General features: G+C 35.4%; 1 protein-coding gene across 1 annotated transcript; it reads left to right on the top strand.

The window, feature by feature from the left end:
* The first annotated feature begins 2,816 nt into the window (after positions 1-2,816).
* LOC149806537 (uncharacterized) lies at positions 2,817-16,361 on the top strand. The gene is made up of 2 exons (XM_089954238.1): positions 2,817-3,001; positions 13,227-16,361. Exon 2 carries the CDS (start codon positions 13,276-13,278, stop codon positions 14,887-14,889), a length of 1,614 nt encoding a protein of 537 aa, XP_089810364.1. The 5' UTR covers positions 2,817-3,001; positions 13,227-13,275; the 3' UTR covers positions 14,890-16,361.
* Positions 16,362-22,226: the final 5,865 nt, after the last annotated feature.

The raw sequence follows: 22,226 nt of genomic DNA, 5'->3' as shown, positions 1-22,226 counted from the left end.
TGCTGGTTATCTTTCCCTTCATTTATTTCCCGTCATTCTATGGTGAAAGTTTAAAATTGTTGTAAATAAGTATCTTATTGTTCGCAGAAATGGTTTTGTTAATTACAGTTTGCCTCGGATTTACCTAAAGTGTATTTAGTAGTACAATGCCCGCGTCTATGAATAAACACAGCCACGATTAAGTTTTATAAAAATAATGTGGATTATGGTTTTGTGCAAACACATATAGCCCTTTACTACTCTGTTTCTCCACGTTCACAAATAGTTTTTCTCTATGATCTATTAATTTTCTTTACGGTAATGCCATTTTAATCCCATCGATTTAACACACTGTTTTTTTACATCGCTAGTATACAGTATTTCGATTTTCTATTTCTTCTGTCAGTTGATCTCTGTTGTATTTCTAGCATGTTACAGCTGAGTGTATCCCCCATTTTTCTATGTACCATTTATATCTGAATTTTAATTAACTGAAGAGTGATGCCATATAGAAGTTGTGGGAAAAAATCTATTTTTTAAATCTGTATATCTGCATATTACAAAACCCACTTAACTCATCCAATTGTATATTCTTGGAGCTTCTCTTAAAGTAAAGTGTACGTTTTTGTTTTCATTTTTTATTTATTTTTTTCCAGCTAAGGCGTATTTTCACAACTAAATTACTCTCAAAATTTCTTTATATCCCTTGAATTTATATATGCTTGCATGTCAATAATGTCCGTCTGCTATTAATAATTAATATTTCTAACATAGACCATTATGTAAGGAAATCGTTTTCTGGCTTGACTATGTGATGTGCAGGTAGTTTTTTTTTTTTTTCTTCAGTTAATCTTTCTTTATTTCAGCGTATTTTATTTTCCCCGTTCTTTGGTTTAATTTCTTTCCACTGATTGCGATTGGTATATGCAACAGGATTTTCCATATTGAAATAACATTGCTTTTAATGAGGTTTTTTGCTTGATAATGGTTTTATAAGCTAAATGAACTAATTATTTCCGTTCAAGGTACCTATGCTTTTCATATTACCAACACGAGTTCATTCCATACGAAAGTACATGGTTTGCAATGTTTCTTATGCTTAAAGCTGAGATATGTTCTTATTATCCGACAGACTTGACTCATATTTATTACCCTGATGCTACAAAATCGTGAAGCTTGTATTATTTGCCAGAAGTTAAATAATGGATCTTAGTGCAATCCAAACAGAAGAAATTCTGCGGGAACACTATATATATATATATATATATATATATATATATACTCTGAAAAGTACCCTTATGATGAGAGGCCCCTGTTGGCCGTGGTCTAAGTCGCTTGTCTTTACAGATCACTGACGTCTCATGCTGTCCGCGTGGGCTGGAGGCTCGGCTCGGCCAGCGTGTGTATGTAAGAAAACGTGTCCGTAGCGTCCTGTGCGTTGATGGTTCTTCCCAAGGTTTTTCCCAGGTACTTCCTCCACCAAATATAATGACCGCCTTGCATAGCCTATCGTGTGCTGAAACTCACAAAACAACCACTAAACCGTTATGATGATCACGGTCATAGATCAAGTAACGGTTTATAATCAGAAATTCCAATCTGTCACACGCAGAGGTTATATTTAACATGCTGCGCCACAGATCTGATAATTGTCCCCTATACAGTTTATGATGTATTAGGGACAAATATAGTCTATGTGGTGCCGTATGTTCATGATGTATTCCATCTGACACGAACATTGTGGCATTTGGTCAACTGACTTGACATGAATTTACCTTTTTCACAATACCGCTCTGGTGGCCTAGTGGTTAGAGCGTCCGCCTTAGATGCGGGAGGTCGTGGGTTCGATCCCCGGCCGAGTCATACCAAAGACTTATAAAAATGGTACATACAGCTGCCTCGCTTGACGTTCAACATTAAGAAGTTAGTGTTAGGACTGGTCGGCCTGGTGTCAGGATAATGTGACTGGGTGGGACATCATGCTACATGTCTGCGGCATGATGCCCCAGTGCTAGACATCACTATAAACTGCAACATTGCAGACATCGTAGCGATATGACTGAAACATTGTGAAAGCTACGTTAATAATCCAAATCACACACACACACACCTTCTCACGTTTTACATTAAAAAGCACGTGAAATATATTCATGTCCAAATATTGTACTCTAAATGTTCAAAACAAATACTCGAGTCAAATATAAACAGGCCCCGCCCTATGGCAAGGCGAACGAGGCAACCACCGTGGGCCCCGCGCTTTCTTGCAATGCTACTGTTTTTTTTTTTTCTTTTGCGTGTAAAAAAAGAATTTAAAAAATAAGCAAAACAAAAAACAGTATCCATCATATTCCAATGAAGTACATGTGCATTATTATGAATTGTGATCTAGACTTGTTCTGCCTGATGATGCGACCAGATACATGTTTTTAGATAATATGTCGCGAGTAGCGGGGGTATCGTGCTGTGGAAATGCGTGGGCACGGAGTTCCCATACCTTTTTGCACGTTCCATTGCCTTCTTTTTTTTTTTTTTTTTTTTTTTAGCTCGCCTTAGTCTTCCTGCATCTGAATATCATGTGATCCCTCACTTACCTATGGCGATCTCACGTCTTTTTTAGCACTACACTACTGACTAGTAGAGGAAATGACCTGCTTGAACTTGAAGAAGAAGAAGACGCACTAGAAAAAAATAAATATACAACAAAAGAAAGTTAACTTTCAGATATCGTAAACATGATATGGCTTCGAACAATTAGTGTTGTGCGAAGACTTCCGTATCGACGGCGAGACAAGTAATCTTCCGTTCATTGATTTCGATCCTTCAGTTTCTATCTAGACTTACACATTTCCATCTGAAATGGGATGTAACTCGTCGTAATGTTTATGTCTTATCTGTATAGTCTGACAAAGTGTAATCTATTTGGTTCAAAACAATAACGAAATATATATCACTATTGTGAATTATTACAATAAGTTTTAAAGCCAAACCATCGAAAGAAATAAGCAGAAGAAAAGTTTCACAGGTAAACTGATTAGTGTAACACTGTAAAACAAATGAGGCTTTTTTACATTCATTTCCCAAGGAACCTAATTTCGTCTACAAATTGGCACTTTAATTTATCTTTGTCGTTTCACAGGAGCCTTACATTAGGCTTTAATAATGAGCTATACCTAACAGTGTTATCCCACGCTTTAACACCGGAAATATTGTGGTCCCATCCCTCTGCCTAACCGTACACCCGTCTGTCAGTAAATGCAAATGTCATGCGTAATAAACACTGGCACCGAAACACTTCAACAAGTTGCAAACACCGAAACGCACTTCATTTAAATTGTACACACTACAGTGTGTCATTGGTTGTTTATGTATATTTAATATTAGTTATATAATAGAGTAATATGTGCTTTTGTCACCTACGAAACGTTATACAACAGTAAGTTTTACAGGCAAGAATTGGATAGCAAATTAATAAGAAATTGCAAACATAAAAAATTAAAAGAACAATTGCTCTTGTTAATATACTTAAATTAAGCTGCTTGCTTTTGATGCCTGGACAAAAAGAATCAATTAAGAATGCATTAATCAACATAGTTGTTGTACCTAATTACTCTAACTGTATTGTATTATAAATTATGCTTGTATTAAATTATATTTTCATTATTATTAATTTGATAATATGGGGAAATCCAGGTTATTTCAGACAATGTTCATAAGTAAAATTACAGATAAAAAATGTTGAAGGACTTATAATAAAGAGCTAGGTGACTTTCATCAGCTATATTAAGTTCGCTTTCTGTCATTCTGTTTGAGAATGGTTTCAAAGTGTAAATTTCAATATTATATTTAAAAAGAACAGGTAAATTCAAAAAGCTGTGGGACACTTCAGATTGATACAGGTAATTTCAGACAGTTGAAGATGTGCAACAATAATCATGCCATTATTGCTACTAATTATAAAACAACAATCATAGTGATGATGATAACGATTATTGTAGCAATGGTGACAATAAGGATGATGATAGTGACAATGAAGAAACAGAAGAACAGTTATTGGACATATGAATCCTGACTAAATCTCTCAATTAAACAATATTTAATGAGAGAGAGAATTTGTTCTTTTTTGATGTTTATGACACATTAGAATATGAAGGTCAAATCATATCAAGGCAATAAAAGTATTGGCAAAGAACATTGCTGATGGACACATCAGGGTAGTTTACCAGGGCTAACTTGGTTGTGTATCGAAGATACAACCATTATTGAAAGAGTATGACACTCTTTCAACTGAGAGAGGGAAAAAGAGAAAGAGAGGCATTTACCATTATCTTACCTAATATTTCATATTTAGTTGATATACTGCCTCTGTGTGTGTGATCATAAAAAGAATTCAACAGTTTATTAAAATATACTTAATGCAGAAGAAATTATGGATTAAAGTATCAAAAGGAAACTCAAGCAATGAAAATACTTCTGATTGATTTAACCATTGTAAAGTTTATCACAAAGAATAAATGCAACCCTCTGAAACTCTTGGAATATATTTTCTTTATAAAGAAATCATCATACTTTTGGACCAAGTTTAAGTGATTTCTTCAAATTCTTTTGCATCTTTCCAATCTATTTTACTCTCTTTTTTCAAGTAACACTCTTTTCTCAGCTATCACATTATCATGTGACAGTAGTCTCTGGCATTTCACTGCTCTAGACTGTTTTGCTTTCTTCTTTGCAATGATTGTACAGCTCTGACGAAGAAGTAATTTAAGCTGTCCTGCCCTACTGTTACATGAATGTTGTTTGATGGATTGGGCATGATATATGGCATTTCAGGGACTGTGGTAGTTGTTTTACAGCTGGACAGCAGATCATTAGATAGCTTTGCATTGCCATTGCTGTCAAAAGTGGTCTCTATTTGGATACTACTTTCTAGGATCTCTTGAAGTAGTACACATGGATCTTCAACCACAACATTGAACCTGGGCAGCAATAAATTTGTTTGTTTTGTCCTCTATGGTCAATGGTATAGTGTCCATCACTTGACCAATTGGAGGAGGTGCAAGATCCAAGTCTTTATTTCCATAAGTTGTTTGTACTGTTGACCCTGAAGTGGGTGTTGGGAGTTTCAGAAGATACTACTGTGTTAGCAAAAGAAATGTTATCAGTGGATTCACTTGGCAGAAATGCTTCCTCTGGGATGGCCAGAGGATTGAAAGTAAAAATCCTGCAAGCTTTAGAACCATTCTGATATTTTGCTCTGTGACTTCTTAATCCCATGCTTGCTTCATAATCACTGGAAAGGACCACTTTGTGATGAGATTCATTGGATGTTCCACCAGGTAAGAAGTACAAGCTTCATTGTAGTAATGGTTAAATGGACAAAATATCGTTTGAACCAAGAGCTGCAAATAATGAGTGGTATTGAGTGGCATAGACAGTAGATCAATATTTTCCTGGAGCACTCTCTGAAATTGCTAGTGACTCATGGGATGAATGGACATTCAATATCAGTAGCTTGGGTCACTTTTTGCCACAGTGCTTAAGGAAGACTTCTGCAAAGCACTTCTCTCCAGTGGCATTTGTCATTCATCCATTAGTATGAAATTACCATTTTGACCCCTCATGTGCTGCACATATATTGAAACAATGGAGAGACATGCCTGTTTGTTATTTCACAATAAAAAGTGGTGGCATCTTGTTTCCTGGTGTATTGCAACATGCCATAATTATGACATGAGTCCTACTGTTGCTGGTTCAACTAATCACATTTTTCATGCCTTTCCCAGCTTTCACTTTGACCAGGTCGTGCTCAGACTGTTTGCCCAATTCTTCACAGTTCCAAATGCACTCTGGGTGGTCTTTGAGTCCCAACCAAACTAGAATGCCACCCAAGTAATTGAAATATTGGGACAACTTATGGTGATTCATCATCGCCCAACTTATGGTGATTTATCATAGCCCACTGAGTGTCCAGTAGAAGCAAATGTTTACTTGTTTAGCCTTTTCCAAGCTTCAAGGTGCATTTACTATCTATACTATCTTGTTTTCAGTCCCTTGAAGCTCAACTTGCCTGTAACAAGGCTTGGACTTGGGTCCAGGCCTGCCTGACACATGATCTCTCAGAGTAGGTTTAGGAACATTGAAGGTGTCTGCTGCCTTTCTAATTGATAGTGACCCAATGATGACATTGTCTAACCTTTAGTAATGACTCTTTCACATTATTCATGTGTTACGAGTCTATGCTCTTAATATAAGTAACAGAAAAGAGTGAAGACAACAAGCTTTGTAAAATTTAACAAATAATTTATTTCCCTAGAATACAAAGTGAAAAATGAGAAAAAAGAGCTTAAGGTTTTACGAAGAAAAAAAATCCAAAAATAATTCAGTAATTAAAAAAACACAAGTCTAATCAATGAAAAGTTCTAAGTGAATCTCAGTCCAAATCCTGATGAAATTCAAAATGGAAAGCGATAATGTCAGTAATAGTCAGCGTTTTACTGATGTCAACAGTCTCTTGTTGAATCACAGAAAATATTATTCGAGTTTTGAATTCCATATAAATTCCAGTGAATGTCTTTGTCCAAGAATTATAATTTAAAAAGTTGTTTACCAAAACTGTCACTGATTTTGGAACAAGGTCAGAAACTAGATACAATGTTTCTATTATTACTTGTTAACATCGAAAATAAAAATAAAAATTAAAATTAAAATATCAATTCTGGACAATATCAAATCCAGTAAACAATGTTGTATTGCAATAGCATGTAATGGAATAAAGCAATTGTAAATCCAACAAACAATCAATTATATTAAATATGTACTGTATAACACATGACTGTCCCTCTAAACTTGAAATTGTATTTCCTTGGCATTTCTGGAAAAGAATTTGTGCATCCCAAGAGTAAAGATTAATGGCACAAATTTTTTTTAAAGATTTACCAATGATATATTCACACAAAAAATGTGTGCAACAATAACACTTCATTGACAGTAATGTCATTTTAATGTTTGCCATTTCTCATAATCTGTTAGCTGAATCATAATACAAGTTTGACTGGTGAGGATCTTTTCGGTCTAATCTAGGTCTGTACAATGAAACTGCATTCTTCCAGATGAAGTGAGATTGTAGCTTTGAGCAGAAACACACTTCCAAGAATTATTAATAGTATGTATACAATTACCAAGATAACACAAACGAGTATTATTTAAAAAATGATTATTTTGGCAATGAGACACATCAGTGTTTTATATTTTAAAAAACTGCAATAATAGTCTAGAAATTTGCATGTGAATGCTCGTATGTGAATAAGACCATAGCGGATTGGTCATGTTATAGCAACTGTGAATGAGGAGAAATGGCAAACTAATTTTTCTGTTGAAAACCTTTTGAAAAAATGCTAACTAGGGTGAAAAAAAGAAGAAAATATTCCAGCATCTTCACAGCTATGAGAATGTTTACTCGGGTTGCATTTGAAAATAAAATTATATTTTTTCATTTTTTTTTTGTTTTACTTTCAACTTATATCTCTCAGTGGTTAGAGCATCCACCTCGGATGCGGGAGGTTGCAGGTACAAACCCTGAACAAGTCATACCAAAGACTTACAAAATTGGTATCAGCAGCTGCCTTGCTTGACACTCAGCATCAAGAGGTTAGTGTTAGGACTGGTCGGCCTGGTGACAGGATAATGTGACTTGGTGGGACCTCATGCTACCTGTCTGTGACATGTTACCTCAGTGCTGGACATCACTATAAACTGTCACACTGCAGACATCATAATGACATGTCTGGAAAATTGTTCAAGCTACATTAAAAATCCAAATCACACACACACACACACACACACACACACACACACACACACATAATTTTAATATATTTGCTTTACTTTCAGTCATGGTTGGAAATTAAATATTCTTAAAGTTAAACCAACATTTTCAAACCTGTGTGATGCAATGCATCCTATTTCTTGCTGGTGTGCCACAAAAATCAACCCACTCACTTACTGTAGCTAAAATGAGCTGTTTTGAGATGAACTCCAAGTGTGCTCGTAGATTGGTACTCGCGTGATCTGATAGTGTCATACATGATCCCATAATATATTTAGAATAGTATTGATTAAAATCGATATTGCTCTCAGTACTTTTATTTAGTGAGCAGTTTTACATCAAAGAGAAGATTTTCATTCTAATCATATATAGTGCATGCAAACAATTTCATAAATAAACATGTATGCTATTACCCTTTACACAAAAGGTGATCCATTACTGTTACCGGGTACATGTGCTGTATCAGCTACCATGGTGTGTCCTTGGGCAAGGCACTTTACTCCAATTGCCTTGGCACTAAATAACCTACTGCATTGCTGTTCCATAAAGAAGTAGCTAAAACATGTACTGTAATCTTGGCATGCTTACAACAAGATGACCCCTCATTAGAAAGTTTGTGTACTGTATCATTTGTTTTGGCATACTTCAGATGAATCTACTTAGAACTGTTACAGCTGCACATGTGACCTGTGACAAAATTATGTAAGAGAGTATTATCAATAGCAGATAGAAAGCACAAGTTTATAGGAAAATAACATCAATAAATTTACTTTAGCATTCTTAACACTTTTCTTATTTTTTGTAATTTTGTTTTTGTGAGATTTCTTCTCATGAGCGAAAGGAATAAAATTAGGAAACATCATGATGATTTCATAAGAAAGTTGTTTACATGTAAGCCAAATATATTAGACTTAGATAATTAACTAATTTTTACAAGTTAATTGACAGGGTGTTCATGCAGAGCATCAGTCTTTTTGAATGCACTGCATTGGACCTTCAAGCTGCTTTCCATTCTTCATAACTCATTTCTCAAGAAATAATTAGGGGCAAAATAAATAAAGTTACAGGCAAATATTTTTTTCTCCAATTATTCTTAATACTGGCTGCAAATTAAGAGGAGCCATGGTGGCACAGTGGTTAGCATACCGCACTCATGACCGAAAGGATGTGGGTTCAAATCCTACCATCAGACCAGGCTGGGTCAGCTACTGTGGAGTGTATTAGGGCAATTTTCTTTAATCCAATTGCCTCAGCTCTAAATAACCTGCTTGTGTTGCTGTGCCATAAAGCGGCAAACCAAATGAAAGCTAACTGAGAAAATTAAATGGGTTAAATATCCAGTATTTTTCATGCTATGTATCATTGTTTCAATTCACAATTGATTAGTATTTTTTTTAATAATATTGTGTTGAAATGAATCATTGTTGACCAGTGTAAACAATTGTTGTGGTCATGATGTCACTGAGAGATGCATTCTATCAAGAACTGGGAGTTTATGAAACTGTGTCAAAACAAAGTGACATCAAAACATGGCAGATCTGGGTCTATGCAGATTGCAGTTAGACTAATTTTTTATACAAGTACATACAGTATACAAGCTATTGGACTCTAGTCCAGATTTGTGGAACATTTTTTATTTACTTTATTATCTGAAGAATTGTGGAGTTATGTGAATATCATAAACAAAAATATATTTTGATAATTATTGTAAATATAAATATTATTTGGATTTACTCAAGATTTATTGCCGGTACTAGGAGTTCCCTTTGACCCAGGGCCCAGGTGTCAGACGGAACAGTCAGTTGCCTGAGCATAATTGTTTTGACCTCTGTGGGTCTCTTTGACAAGGCATAGTGTTCTGTGTGTTTCTTTTAGAATATCAAATAAAAATGTACTATGTTAAAGGCTTTGTCTGCAAACTAACACCTTGTAATAGAATGATGGGTTGATTTCCCCTAGTTCTGATGGATTGCCATAAAAGTTAAGTATTCTGGTGATCTTCTGAAGATTTGAAAACATCAAAAAGCATTGTGTCCCTTTATCTTTGCATGAAGTATTGCCAATTTTTTTCATGTAGCATGATGCAGTGTATGGCACAATGACATTAGTGGTGCTAAACCCACTGGGATTTTTTTAGTTGCTGTGAAACTCAGTAAATATTTTATTCAGGACATGAAGATGCACGTATTGATAAATAACCTAGGTTCTGCAGTCTTTGTTTGGAGTTAAAGGTGATTCCATTAATTTATTTTTAAGAAGTTTGAACTTCATTACAGATTGAGAGGTCCCATAATGTACCTCAAGACTGAAAATTCCAATGTTGCACTAATATATATATATATATATATATATATATATATATATATATATATATATATATATATATATATATATATATATCTTTGTAACATAATAGAAGAAAAAGAAAAAGATTGAAAGATTTATAAAGCTTGTCCATTATATCTTTCCACTTCTTCAGCAATGATTAGAAAACTTTCAAACTTTTTTATTCTTAACTTAGAACCAAGCCAAAATTGTAATTGTACTTATAAAATGGCAACCCTCTTGCTACAGTTGATATCTACTTATCATCATCATCATCATCATCATTATCAAACCCATAACCCAAGAGGTTGTTGTTGCACCACAGTTGACTTTACAACCAATTTTCTCCATCTTTCCCGGTTCAACTCCAAATCCCATGCCTGTCCACTCCTCAATGTTGTCTTCCCACTTGTTTTTTTGTCTGCCTCTTCTTTTGCACTCTCGCACTGTGCCTTGCAAGATTGTTTTTGCCAGTCCAGATTATCTTTAGACCTGACCGTACCACTTCAGTTTATGCTTTTTTACAGTGGTCAATTTGTCTTCATAAGATTTGATGACACGTTGGATCCTGTTGTGCACTTCTTCGTTGGTTACATGGTCAATGTATGAGATACCCAAGATTTTGTGGTAGCATCTCACTTCATTGGTTTGAATCATTCTTTATAGATTTGTTGTGAGCGTCCATGTTTCACAAGCATACAGAAAGATGGATATGACAATTGAGCACATCAGCCTTATTTTGGAACCAAGGTAATGTTGGTATCTTTCTATATTGGTCTCATCCTTGATATTGCTGCTGTTGTCTGGGCAATCATGCAAAGTAGTTCTAGTTTGGAGCCCTCATCTGTGATAAACTGATCCCAAGTACTTGAATCTTGTGACTCTTTCCAGCTTTTGTCCACTGACCTTTATTTCTGCACAAATGCCGTTAGTCTTTTTTGTCATCAGTTTGATTTTTCAGTACTGATCTCCATACCATATTTTTTGGATGCTGTGTCAATGTGCTCAACCAAGTCAGCTAGTTCTTTTTCATCTGCTGCTAAACCATCAATATCATCTGCGAAGCGAAGGTTGGTGATTATTCTTCCTCCATTGCTGACAATGCCCTTGAGGTCATGCAAGGCATCCTCCATGATCCTTTCCAGGAAAATGTTGAAGAGTGTAGGTGACAGTATATATACCTGTCTGACTCCAACTGTTGTTCGAAACCAATCTCCTCTGCTGCCATTGATGAGGACAGCACTGGTGGCTTTGTCATTGAGGTGGTCAACAACAAGCACCAGGCTTGAGCTGATGTTGTACTTCTTCATAGTTGCACATAAGGCCGCATGCCATACCCTATAAAAGGCCTTTTTGAAATCTATAAAGACGTGGTATAGATTCTACTGATGCTGAAGGTATTTCTTGCAAAGCAGTCTGAGTTTCAAGATTTGTTCTGTGGTGCTCCTTCCTGCTTGGAAGCCTGCCTGCTCTTCAGCAATAATTTTCTCTGCTTGAGACTTTAGTCTGTTGAGAATTATCTTCAGCATGTCTTTGCTCGGGTGACTGATCAGACTGATAGTTCTGTATTTTTGGCAAAGCTGTAGGTTTCCTTTCTTGGGGAGCATAATGACCAAGGACTGAGTCCATGTGGTGGGCCATTCTCCTGTCTGCCATATCTTGTTGCAGATTGTTGTCAGGACTGTGACTGCCTCATCTCCTGCTTGAATGAGCTCTGCTAGTATGTTGTCAACGTCAGCTGATTTTCCTTTCTTTAGTTACCAAACTGCAATTTCTACTTCTTCACGAAGAATGGAGTTATCATCAATTTCTTCTGCCTGAGGGCAGTTTAGTACTGCTGGATCTTCTTGGGTCTTATGATTGTACAATTCTGAGTAGTATTATTTCCATTGCTTGAGGATCCCTTGATTTTCTGTGTGTCATTTTCCTGATTTGTCTTAGATGGCGGTCACAGTTTTCCCTTGTTTATGGGTTGTGAGAATTTTCACCAGTTGATATGTCATTTTGCTATCATTTCTGCTCAGACATTTCTACTTCGAATTGCACTTGATAAACATTGAATATAAATAATGTACTTTATAAAAACTCAGATATTTTGTACAATTGACAAATTGTATCATTCATAATCAAAACACCTAATATTATTGCATGACAGCAGATTTTCCTTCTCTTATTTTTTCTATGTTCAGACTTGTGTGGCTCATGGTTAGGCATGGGTTACCAGTAACTATGAATGGGCACTTTCAAGTATGATATTTTATTTTTGATCATCAATAGATCACCATGGATTTGTGTGTACCCAATATTCCACTTGGTTTGGAATATTGGATTTTTGTTGTTATTTTTAAACTAAAACTTAGACATATCAAGCACAGAGAGAGAGAGAGAGAGAGAGAGAGAGAGAGAGAAAGAGAGAGAGAGAGATGTACATGTTAGCCTAAAACGTTTTTCCACATTTAGGGTCATCTCCATAGCTACACCAACTTTCAGGCTTACTTATGAGCATAATAAATATTAGGCAATAATACATATACATTTCATATTGCACTGGTTTTAAAATTAGGTTAGGTTGGGGTTTTATTTCAAACATTTTCAATCTGTCTGTCTCTCTATTTCTCTGTCTGTCTGTCTGCCTGCCTGCCTATCTATCTAATCTATCTATCTATCAATCAATCAACAACACCACCACATAGAATGTGTGACCAGTTTCGCTTTATTGCTTCATCAGACTATTTGTATGAAATTTTTTTAAAACATTAATTTTTGTTAAACATATTTATTATAATGATTAATATATATAATGTACTAAGTGCTTCAATTGCTGGGCAAGAATTGCTCAAGTGGATGCACAAATAAATTTTTTAGGTGTGGGTATTTTAGCCTATGGGGGAAAAAATTGCTAGGGTCATCACCCAAAAATGGACAGTCAGAAACACTTTTGGTTGGCCTTGTACTTTGTTGAAGTTTGAATAAACACCAGATTATTTACTATGAAAAATTCTTGTGACTACTGTTACTAATTTATAAAGCTTTGAATAAAAAATGCAAACATTTCTTTTTTAATATTAATTTGTCTGGTTTATTTTATGTTGAATTATAGTGCTGCAGATCCAGTTGGCAACCTGTAGGTAGTCACAGAGAAAGTTGACATGGGGTCCATCCAACCTGAGCTTTCCTATGGAATCCAGGAGTCTGTTTTGGCTTTTTGCACAGAGAACTATGAGGCAGGTGTGCCAGTAGAGATAGATGGTTTAATATGTCTGCTGGACACTAAAGCAAAGGAGTACAAAATTATCAAGATTCACACAACATTCACAAAACCAGAGGTAATGGACCAGACCAATAAATACTCTCAGATAGATGAAATATCCCATGATTCATCAAGAATTTCATTAGAAGAATTTCCATCAATTATTGCAGCTGGGACAGGTAATAATAGTAATGAGGATTGTACTGCAAGCAATTTGGATGGTATGCAATTTGTACATAAGGAAGATGAAAATAATCATGTTCCATCTGAAAGGGAAGTGCAGGGATCACATGCTGAAGTGATTCAATGTAAACATGCTAAAAAGTTCTCAGCTATCAGCAACATGAATGACATAGCACCAATGCAAAAGTCGTACATGTGTCGTTCCACTTGTTGCAAATCAAAACAAATTCATAATGAGGAAAATTCTCCTGAGAGAATAACTGGAAGCCATCAGCAGAGGCAGGAAGGAAACTCCAACTCTTCTTCTGCATGCAGATCAATGATAGGCATGTCAGAGGACTCAGGTTTTAACTGTTATGAGATTAGTGGAAGTGAAAGAAATATGGCTTTGAGACAAAATGAGGGAGCTGGATCAGGTATTTTCCATAAAAATCAGACTGGCTTAAGTTTTCTGACAAGTGAAAATAGGAATTATAGAGAAAGAAACAATGATGAAATAAGTTCTAAGCAAAAGGAAGCAGTTGGAGAAAGGTTTGACAGTTTGTCATCTTTAACGAGCAGCAGTTGTTCACCTGGACAGCAAGAAGCCATAGCAGTCAAAGAGAGACATACTTTAGGGAAGCCCCAATCAGACAATGTTATGGAGACATTTCATGCTATCATCAAGTCAGAGCCATTAGAAAATGTGGAATTTTTCGAATCAGTGAACACAGAAGCAACGAGTGAGGCAGTTGGATCTTCTTATGGAAAGGTTGTACAGCACAGTACTGCCCAAAATATTTTGGAACAGCTGTCACCCACTATTCATTCTGTTAGTTACAGAGCTTGGACACATAAATTATCAGACATAAGTGTGAGAAATCAAGGAAGGTCAGACACTGATTCCTTAGGAAGTGGCATAATTATAGAAACTAATTCTTTGCATGTTCCTTCTTCATCTAGAGAGGACAGTTGTATCAAGAAGTCAAAACAAAAAGTGTCAAGGCAAAATATTCCTTCATCACAGGGTCCATCTGCAAACCATCAGGCTACAGACACTACAGCGCAACATAATGATCATTATAAAATTAATCAGCAGACAACAGCAGACAAGAAAAGGGAAAGTGGTACACATAGGTATTGTTGCGCTAAGTGTGGGACATGTTTCATGCACAGAACAAACTTGAGAAGGCATATCGCTGCAAGCTGCAGTTCAAAAAGAATCAAAGCTCCGTGTAGCATCTGTGGCAAATTGTTACTTAATAGATCGGACAGTTTGAAGCGCCATATCGAGACAGTTCATTATAAAAAATCATCTAGTTTGATTTCACTGGCAAGGACATTTATATAATATGGGGCTAATGGACATTTGGCAAAATTTACTGAACATAATGGATGGATTTGAGTCTAAGAAAATTCATCGCTCAAAATCCTTCTTAAGTGTTATGAGCAATGTTTAAATTTTGCAAGCCATATAAAAATCTTAATTCTTAAGTTATCTATCATTTTACATAAATTGCTTTGTTGATTATCTTTAAGCTGTTTTTGTGAAAGTAATGTACATTTTCATGCTTTTTTAAAAACTTATATGTTTATTAAAATCCTTATTCTGGTAAACTTTACTCCAACCAAATTCCCAAAATATACAGTTTAATTTAATCAAGAGTTAGGGTGTCCAAAATTATTCTGTGCATTACCTCCATGGATTAAGACTCACTTTGCTCTGAAGGGCAATGTCATTCTGGAAACTTCCAACCTGCCACTAATGTGAAGTGTATTGATTGCACAGGAATTTAAAACCAAAATGATGGATTTTGTGAACTATACAGTCAAACATTGTGATCAAAAACATAGAAGTATTATTTGTTTACCTTTTTAAAATTTCTAAATGAAGAAAGACAGGTAAGATAAGAATCTGCCAATTATGCTACATTTTGAGTAGGCCCTGATGTTCATTTTGTTTTTTCTCCACAAGTACATTACAAGTGATCAGATCACAATTTGGTGAGTGAGTGAGAAAATATATTGGGACGCAAGTCACCCATGTTCATAGGGTACCGAAACTTGAAATGCAAACACATCTTCATTAACCATTGCTTTATACACTGGTGGAGAAATAAGCACAGTATATTTAAAGTATAACATAGTGAATTTTTATAATGTTATAAAATATATGTAACAGGTACCTCTGTTGTATTTATTATCTCATTGTGGTTTGAAAATACGTTAAGATTGTGCTTTTGCACTGAGAAGTACATTGTTATAGTCATACATCACTTACGGATGCACATCAAATGCAGGTAGTACATATGCCATCTCTTTTGAAGGCCATTCCTATAAATGCAGTTATTCATAAATGTGCAATAGAAATTTCTAACAATGAATATGGAGATTTCAGGTATGGAAGATTCCAAATCAGTTTAAATGTAAACCTCCTTAATTGACCTTTAAATGATTGTCCAAGACACAGAATTTATGATAACTTTATGATATGTTCTTTGTTGGGTCTGTTTTAATGTTTTTTCATTTATCATTTATTTGTCCATACATTTTTTTTCTTCTCCAAAAATACAAGGTGATTTTATCCATCCTTTTGTCAGTCTTTATGTCTTTTTAGAAATTGGAACCATTAGTTTTAGTTCTACTGGTCATGGACCAGAAGGACTTATTGGAAGACCTGTTGTCCATTGACTGCCTGTCTGTTAACACAAGTTTATTATCATTGCTTCTCCTCAACTACTTGGAGGATTGCCATGAACTTTAAACATTTATCTCATGTTCTACTTGGTCCTAAATAAAATGATGATGCTTAGACATCCAGTATGTATACCATCTTCTTATTGCTAATCCTCCTAAATGGTTGGTCTTGTCATTATGGCATTTTCACAAAAATACCTTTATGATGTATGTGACGCCCTGAATGAAAATGTCACTGATCTGACATTCAGTATGGCTGCCATAGCAGCTATCTTGAAGTCTTGTTAATCACTACTCCTGAATGAAGAGCCATACCGACATTGAGTTTTCACCAGTGGACTTCTTATGTTGTCTACTTGGCCTTAAATGATAATGGCCCCATCCCCCAACCCGGACATCCAGTGTCATATGTGAAGTTGCGATAGACAGTCCAACAAGGAAGTACTCTTTACTTCAAGAAATAAAAAGATATCCAGAAAACAGCTATGTGATAACAAAATGAATCAAATAGAGGACTTGCATCCTATAATAACTCTTTCAAAGACGCTAAGTGACTCAGTGTTAGTGTACGACATATATTTATACCAAAATGCACCCAAATTGCAATTTTAATGGCAGGCCCAGCCTTAGGATGTCCAGGGCTCAAGGCAGCAAGCAATGAGCGTGCGATCCCAAGCAAATAAATTGCAGTGCCTGAAAGCGCAGAACCTAAGACAGTTGCCTCGTTTGCCTTGCCCTAAGGCCGGACTAGAATAAATCCTAAAAAGTAGGTAGGTAACAACAATCTCATTTATGTGCAGCACCCCTCCATTTCTAAATGAGTGAATATATATATATATATATATATATATATATATATATATAAAACCCCATAATTTTAAGTATCTGTTAAATAAACCTTGTGAAATAGATCACAATGAGTTTTTGTGTATGTCACACCATCATTCGCAGATATGCCGAGGTGAAATCTAGGTCTCTATAGGCAGATCGAAATGAGAATTTCCGGCCTCAGAAGTCACAAATTTATTGATGAATGGACGAAGTAAATCACATTTTTGGTCGCTTATAGAAAAAGGTACAAAAACAACAATAATAATAATAATCCATGTCAACATGTTACAGTCATGACCGCCGCCGTGCGAGTCTCCGAGGTGATGACAGCTTTCTAGGTACTACGTTTTACAACAGGCCTTCAAAACTCGATCCCTTTTGTAAGAAAATGACAAAATATCTGAATAAAACCACTAACAATAACAAAAATACGAGACAGATGTAAAAAAAATGAAAGGGCTGGCAGCCAATTTTGTATATGGGTTGAGGTCTAGATTAAAAATTTGTCGGAGTTGAACCATTAGTAAAAACAAGCAAAAATTTGGGCAGATATATAATGAGAGAAAATTTCATGATTTTCTTCTGGTGCCATCCAAAATAGCTTTTCGATCCCGAATTTTCTAATTTAATGAATGTTAGTCGCCCATTTGGCTTGGTACGATGACTGTAAGGACGGGACCTCCAAAAGTAATCCGCGTAAGAAATAACCGTAAATCCAACATGATAATATGGGTAATTAATTCCATTTGCAAGGTCAAACTCCCGTGTGTTTGCAGCAGTGTAAGCGTTTAGTATTTAACTCCAATTTGTTTTATATAAAAAAATTAGAAGCAGTGCAGTCTTTTGTTAGTTATAAATATATAAATGTATTACTCGACATGAAATGCAGACAGTTTTTGTTTATTTTGGTGATTGTTGTTAAGGTGGTCACATGTAAATAGCAACTGGAGCTAATTTGGGTTTAAAATTTCCCGCCTTGTCTTCATTTACTCACCTTCGTTTCTGTATCGTTCTTGATCAACAGAAACTACCGAAAATCTTCCATTGGTGTATCGCAACTGTTCTGCGACAAAGATGTTCCTTTCATGCTAGTTTAAGTTATTTACCACTGCCTTTACGGAGAGTACATATGGTCTAAATTCAAGTTCTTTGCCAGCCAAACTAATAAATTAACAATACAACAATTAAAAAAATATCAGTTAATGAAATTTGTTTCATGACACTTCATATGTATACAAGAACATTTTGATTAAACAAGAATTATCGCAGCTAGGCAGGAATTTCATAATTTTTCACATCTAGTCGATCTCGTCATGAGCTTTTACACATCAGAATAATGCAGTTGGAGATTAATGTTTTTAGTTTCCAGTGGCAAGACTGAATACCAATTATAAGGAGCCGTCCATCTATTACATATGCATGGATGTGGGGTTTAACCCAAATGCATACGCTTACGTATGGATGGGTCTACTAATAATGTACGTATGCTGTATCAGTCCAAACTTAAAATGGTGCTGATCTAACTGCTGGACCAGCCATTATTTTTTTTTAAATATTGTTAATGTCGCTACTTCATAACGTAAGTCATATCGATATGGAGTTTCACCAGAAAACTTCTTATGGAATCCCATTCATCATTAACAAAAGTGGTTCCGCTCAGACAATAAATGTGGCAGCCACAGTGATCATTTTAAAATCTATTTTGACGCTACCGCTCCTGAATAGATGATGTTATCAAGATGAGATTTTCGCTGAAAGATTTCATGTGGTGTCTTATTCGTCCTAATGAAAAAAGCGCTTGTGTGAAGTTCAGTGTTTGCTGCCACGACAGCTGTCGAAATACTTTTTATAGCACTTCTCCTCAATGAAAAGTCATAACGACATCTAGTTTTCACCAGGAGACGTCTTATGATTGCTACTTCATCGTAAATGAAATGGTTCACCTCGGACGTCTAATGTGGCCGTCATGACAGTCTTCTAAACACTCTTGCTGTCGCTATATATTCCGAATGGGTGTGTATATCAACACTTGGTTTTCTCTGAAAGATTCATTATGATGTTGAAAGTGAATGAAAATGGTTCACATCTAAAATTCACTATAGCCACCATAGCATCCCTCTTGAAACTCCTGTTATTGCTACTCCTGAATAGAAACTTCTATCAGCATGGAATGTTCACCAGAAGACTTCTTATGTTGTCTAGTTGATCTGAGATAAAAAAGAATCGATCTGGTGTCCAAATTTGCCACCACAGCAACCATTTTGCAGTCTTATCACTACGCATCCTAGTTGGAAAGTCATATATACATTGCGGTTTTCACCAGAAGAATTCTATTATGTCCTGCTGGTATTTAATGCAAATGGTGCCAGTCTGACAGCCAGTAGTTATGCCCACCATAGCAGCCATTGTGTAAATCTTATTACTGTATAACTCATACGTGTAAAGTCGTACTGACATGGGGTTTTCACTATAAGGTATAACGGTACCAATTGCGCAAGTCCAGGTGGGCAGAGCTTAAGGTGTTTGGAACATTGTATTCAGAATTAAAGAACAACACTAGCTGTGATTGGTGCATTATGTAAGAGTTGTACTTTCTGTTTGGCTTTAAAAAAAAGTTGAGCCTCTTGGCAACATGTGAGTTTGTGTTAATTTCTATCTAGATCATATTTTGTATTTTTTATGATTTTTTTAAAATATGGTACACATGGCTGAAAATGTGCTTGTTGTGACTAGATAACTCTTACCCCTGTCTAGTTCCAGTAGAGTTATCTCTCTTAAATGCAATGGAGTACCTGGTTATGTCATTGTCAAATTGACAATCTAGCATTGTTCTATATGACAGTGTGTGACATGCATGTCCAAGTAGGACAGAAAGTATATTTATTTCACAAAACATTAGCATTGAGGTATATGGAAAAACAATTGGTACCGTGATACCTAAAGGAAAGAATAGCCTCACAGTGTATCCATAGAAACGCATACATGTGGGCGGCATTTATGAACTATACTAGTTTGATGTAGGAAAACAAATGTGTGCTGAACAGTTTTGGTCAAATATTGAAAGTTCTTTAAGAATAAAATGTATGAAATCTTCAGAAAATAGCACAAGATGGCTTTGGATGGGGACTTTTGATAACTATAGCTATGATAGATATAGACTTGTGTTACCTGATGCCTTTATGTATGTGCTGTTACCTCCTAGATTGGAATGCATGCAACAAAATAAGTTATGTGAACATAATATAGTTGATTTTGGCTAAATATTGGCTATTTTACCTGCAAAAGATGAAAAATAATGTGTACAAAAACAGCTATCTTGTTCTTGTAAGGCATGCCATAAACAAGGATAGAGAACACTCTAAGTACACTTGTAGATAGATCACTTGTACCATGTGGGATGTTCTGGCATGAGTAATTTTTAGGTAATTTATTAAGGATATGGTATCCCTTCCCACTTTGATTTGAATTGTCGTGCTCTAATTGTCCTTTTTTTTATTATACACTTTCCTGCTTTGAAATTGTTCATGTAGTTAGTTCAGTTCTCTTGCATTCCCTTTTGTTAAAGTAGCAGTGAACACCAACAAACAAGAACAGTTTCCTTAAGTCAGCATTTCCCATTGGCACTTGTATAAGCCCAATTATAATCTACTATTGACTTTCAATTCATCCTATTTCTTTCTGTCAAGCTGCTCTTGTGGAATTTCCATGTTTGGTCCAACATTACAGAATGATAACCATTTTAGTCACACAGTGTGTATTCATTCCATTAAAATCCACACTGTTCTTGAAACTTTGCATCCCATCGCAAGAATCCAAATTGGCATCAGATGATATCTGCATGGTTATGGAAGGCTGCACTCTACATGCCGGCATTGTAGAAAATATTAACTATGTGATATGAAAGAGCTGCGTCATCTTAGAATTTAAAATTACATGACTCTTGAGGTCTCCACTAAATATAGGAGTCTAAATGTTAGGTTCTCACTTTATCAGTAATGTATTTTGAGATAATTTAATTGCAATGAAGTTAATACAGGTTGTTGATGAACTCATCTATATTACATGGATAATGTATTAGAGGTTACCACACCTTATGTATATCATTCAGTTATCTCCCTTACACCAGTCATAACATTTCAAGGAAATAAAATCTCACATTTTCAGTGACTGTTATGAAAATAAAGAGAAGATTTGTGAAGTATTATATTAGCCCTCAATCTTGATGCAAATGTAAGTAGAATCAATTTAATAATTTCTCACAGTAAAGTTTACAAGTTTAAAAACTGATAAGGTATGTTCTGCTTGGATCTGAGATAAGTTTCTCTCTATCTTATGCCAATTATTATTAAATTCTTATGTAGAAGAAATATACTTTATATGTATCTATATTATTTAAATTATTCACCCTTTTATATTAGATGGAAATGAACACAACTTCACTTGAAATTTGGGTACCTGTAAGGGATGTGATAGCACAGTTGCCTTTGGGCTGTCCTTGTTCCTGTTGGGCCCTGCCCCATATATTTGTCCAAGGTAAGGTCATCAAACTTTCACTTCTCATTTTTTGCATTGCCGATTTTGCCTCCTTTAATTCCTTTATCATAAGCTACCTCTCCCTTTTAGATAAACACTTTCCTCCTGTTTTTAACTCCATTTGATGTGCTATACTTAGTGTTTATGTTTGGCATTTTTCTGTATTTTATTCCCCTAATTTCACCCCCCAATCCAACATAACCACTTAGAAGCTGTGATTTACTATATTTTGTGACTGATTGGCTTATTGAAACAATTTTATTCACATTACAAAGGAGGAAAGCTTACTATTTGTGTTACAAAGAGGATGGGTAGGTGGACCTTTGTGTGAGGACTGGTGGTTAGTGACCTCTTGTATCTGCAGATAGTGTAAAGTGGTCAAAGCTTATACTTTATAATAAGATTGGGTCATGTCCACCTGTCTCTGATGTTAAGTTCTGCACCTACCAAACAAATATAAATTCCTTTCTTTTAGGTGAATTGTACATTTTGAAGTAGGACAGGTACATATTATTTGGTACATTGACCTTTGACCTAGTTATTACATAATATGACATAATATAATTTATCCCATATCACCTATGTGAAGTTCAATAAGTGCTGATATGAATAAAATACAACTCATAG

Source organism: Sinohyriopsis cumingii, chromosome 1, assembly GCF_028554795.1.
Source record: "Sinohyriopsis cumingii isolate HCF-2022 chromosome 1, ASM2855479v2, whole genome shotgun sequence".
Classification (NCBI taxonomy): domain Eukaryota; kingdom Metazoa; phylum Mollusca; class Bivalvia; order Unionida; family Unionidae; genus Sinohyriopsis; species Sinohyriopsis cumingii.
The sequence above is the reverse complement of the archived record's forward strand: the minus strand, read 5'-3'. Positions and strand labels throughout refer to the sequence as shown.

Excerpts from the sequence above, each read along its gene's own strand:
- LOC149806537 (XM_089954238.1), top strand. The coding sequence starts at position 13,276 with ATGGGGTCCATCCAACCTGAGCTTTCCTATGGAATCCAGGAGTCTGTT.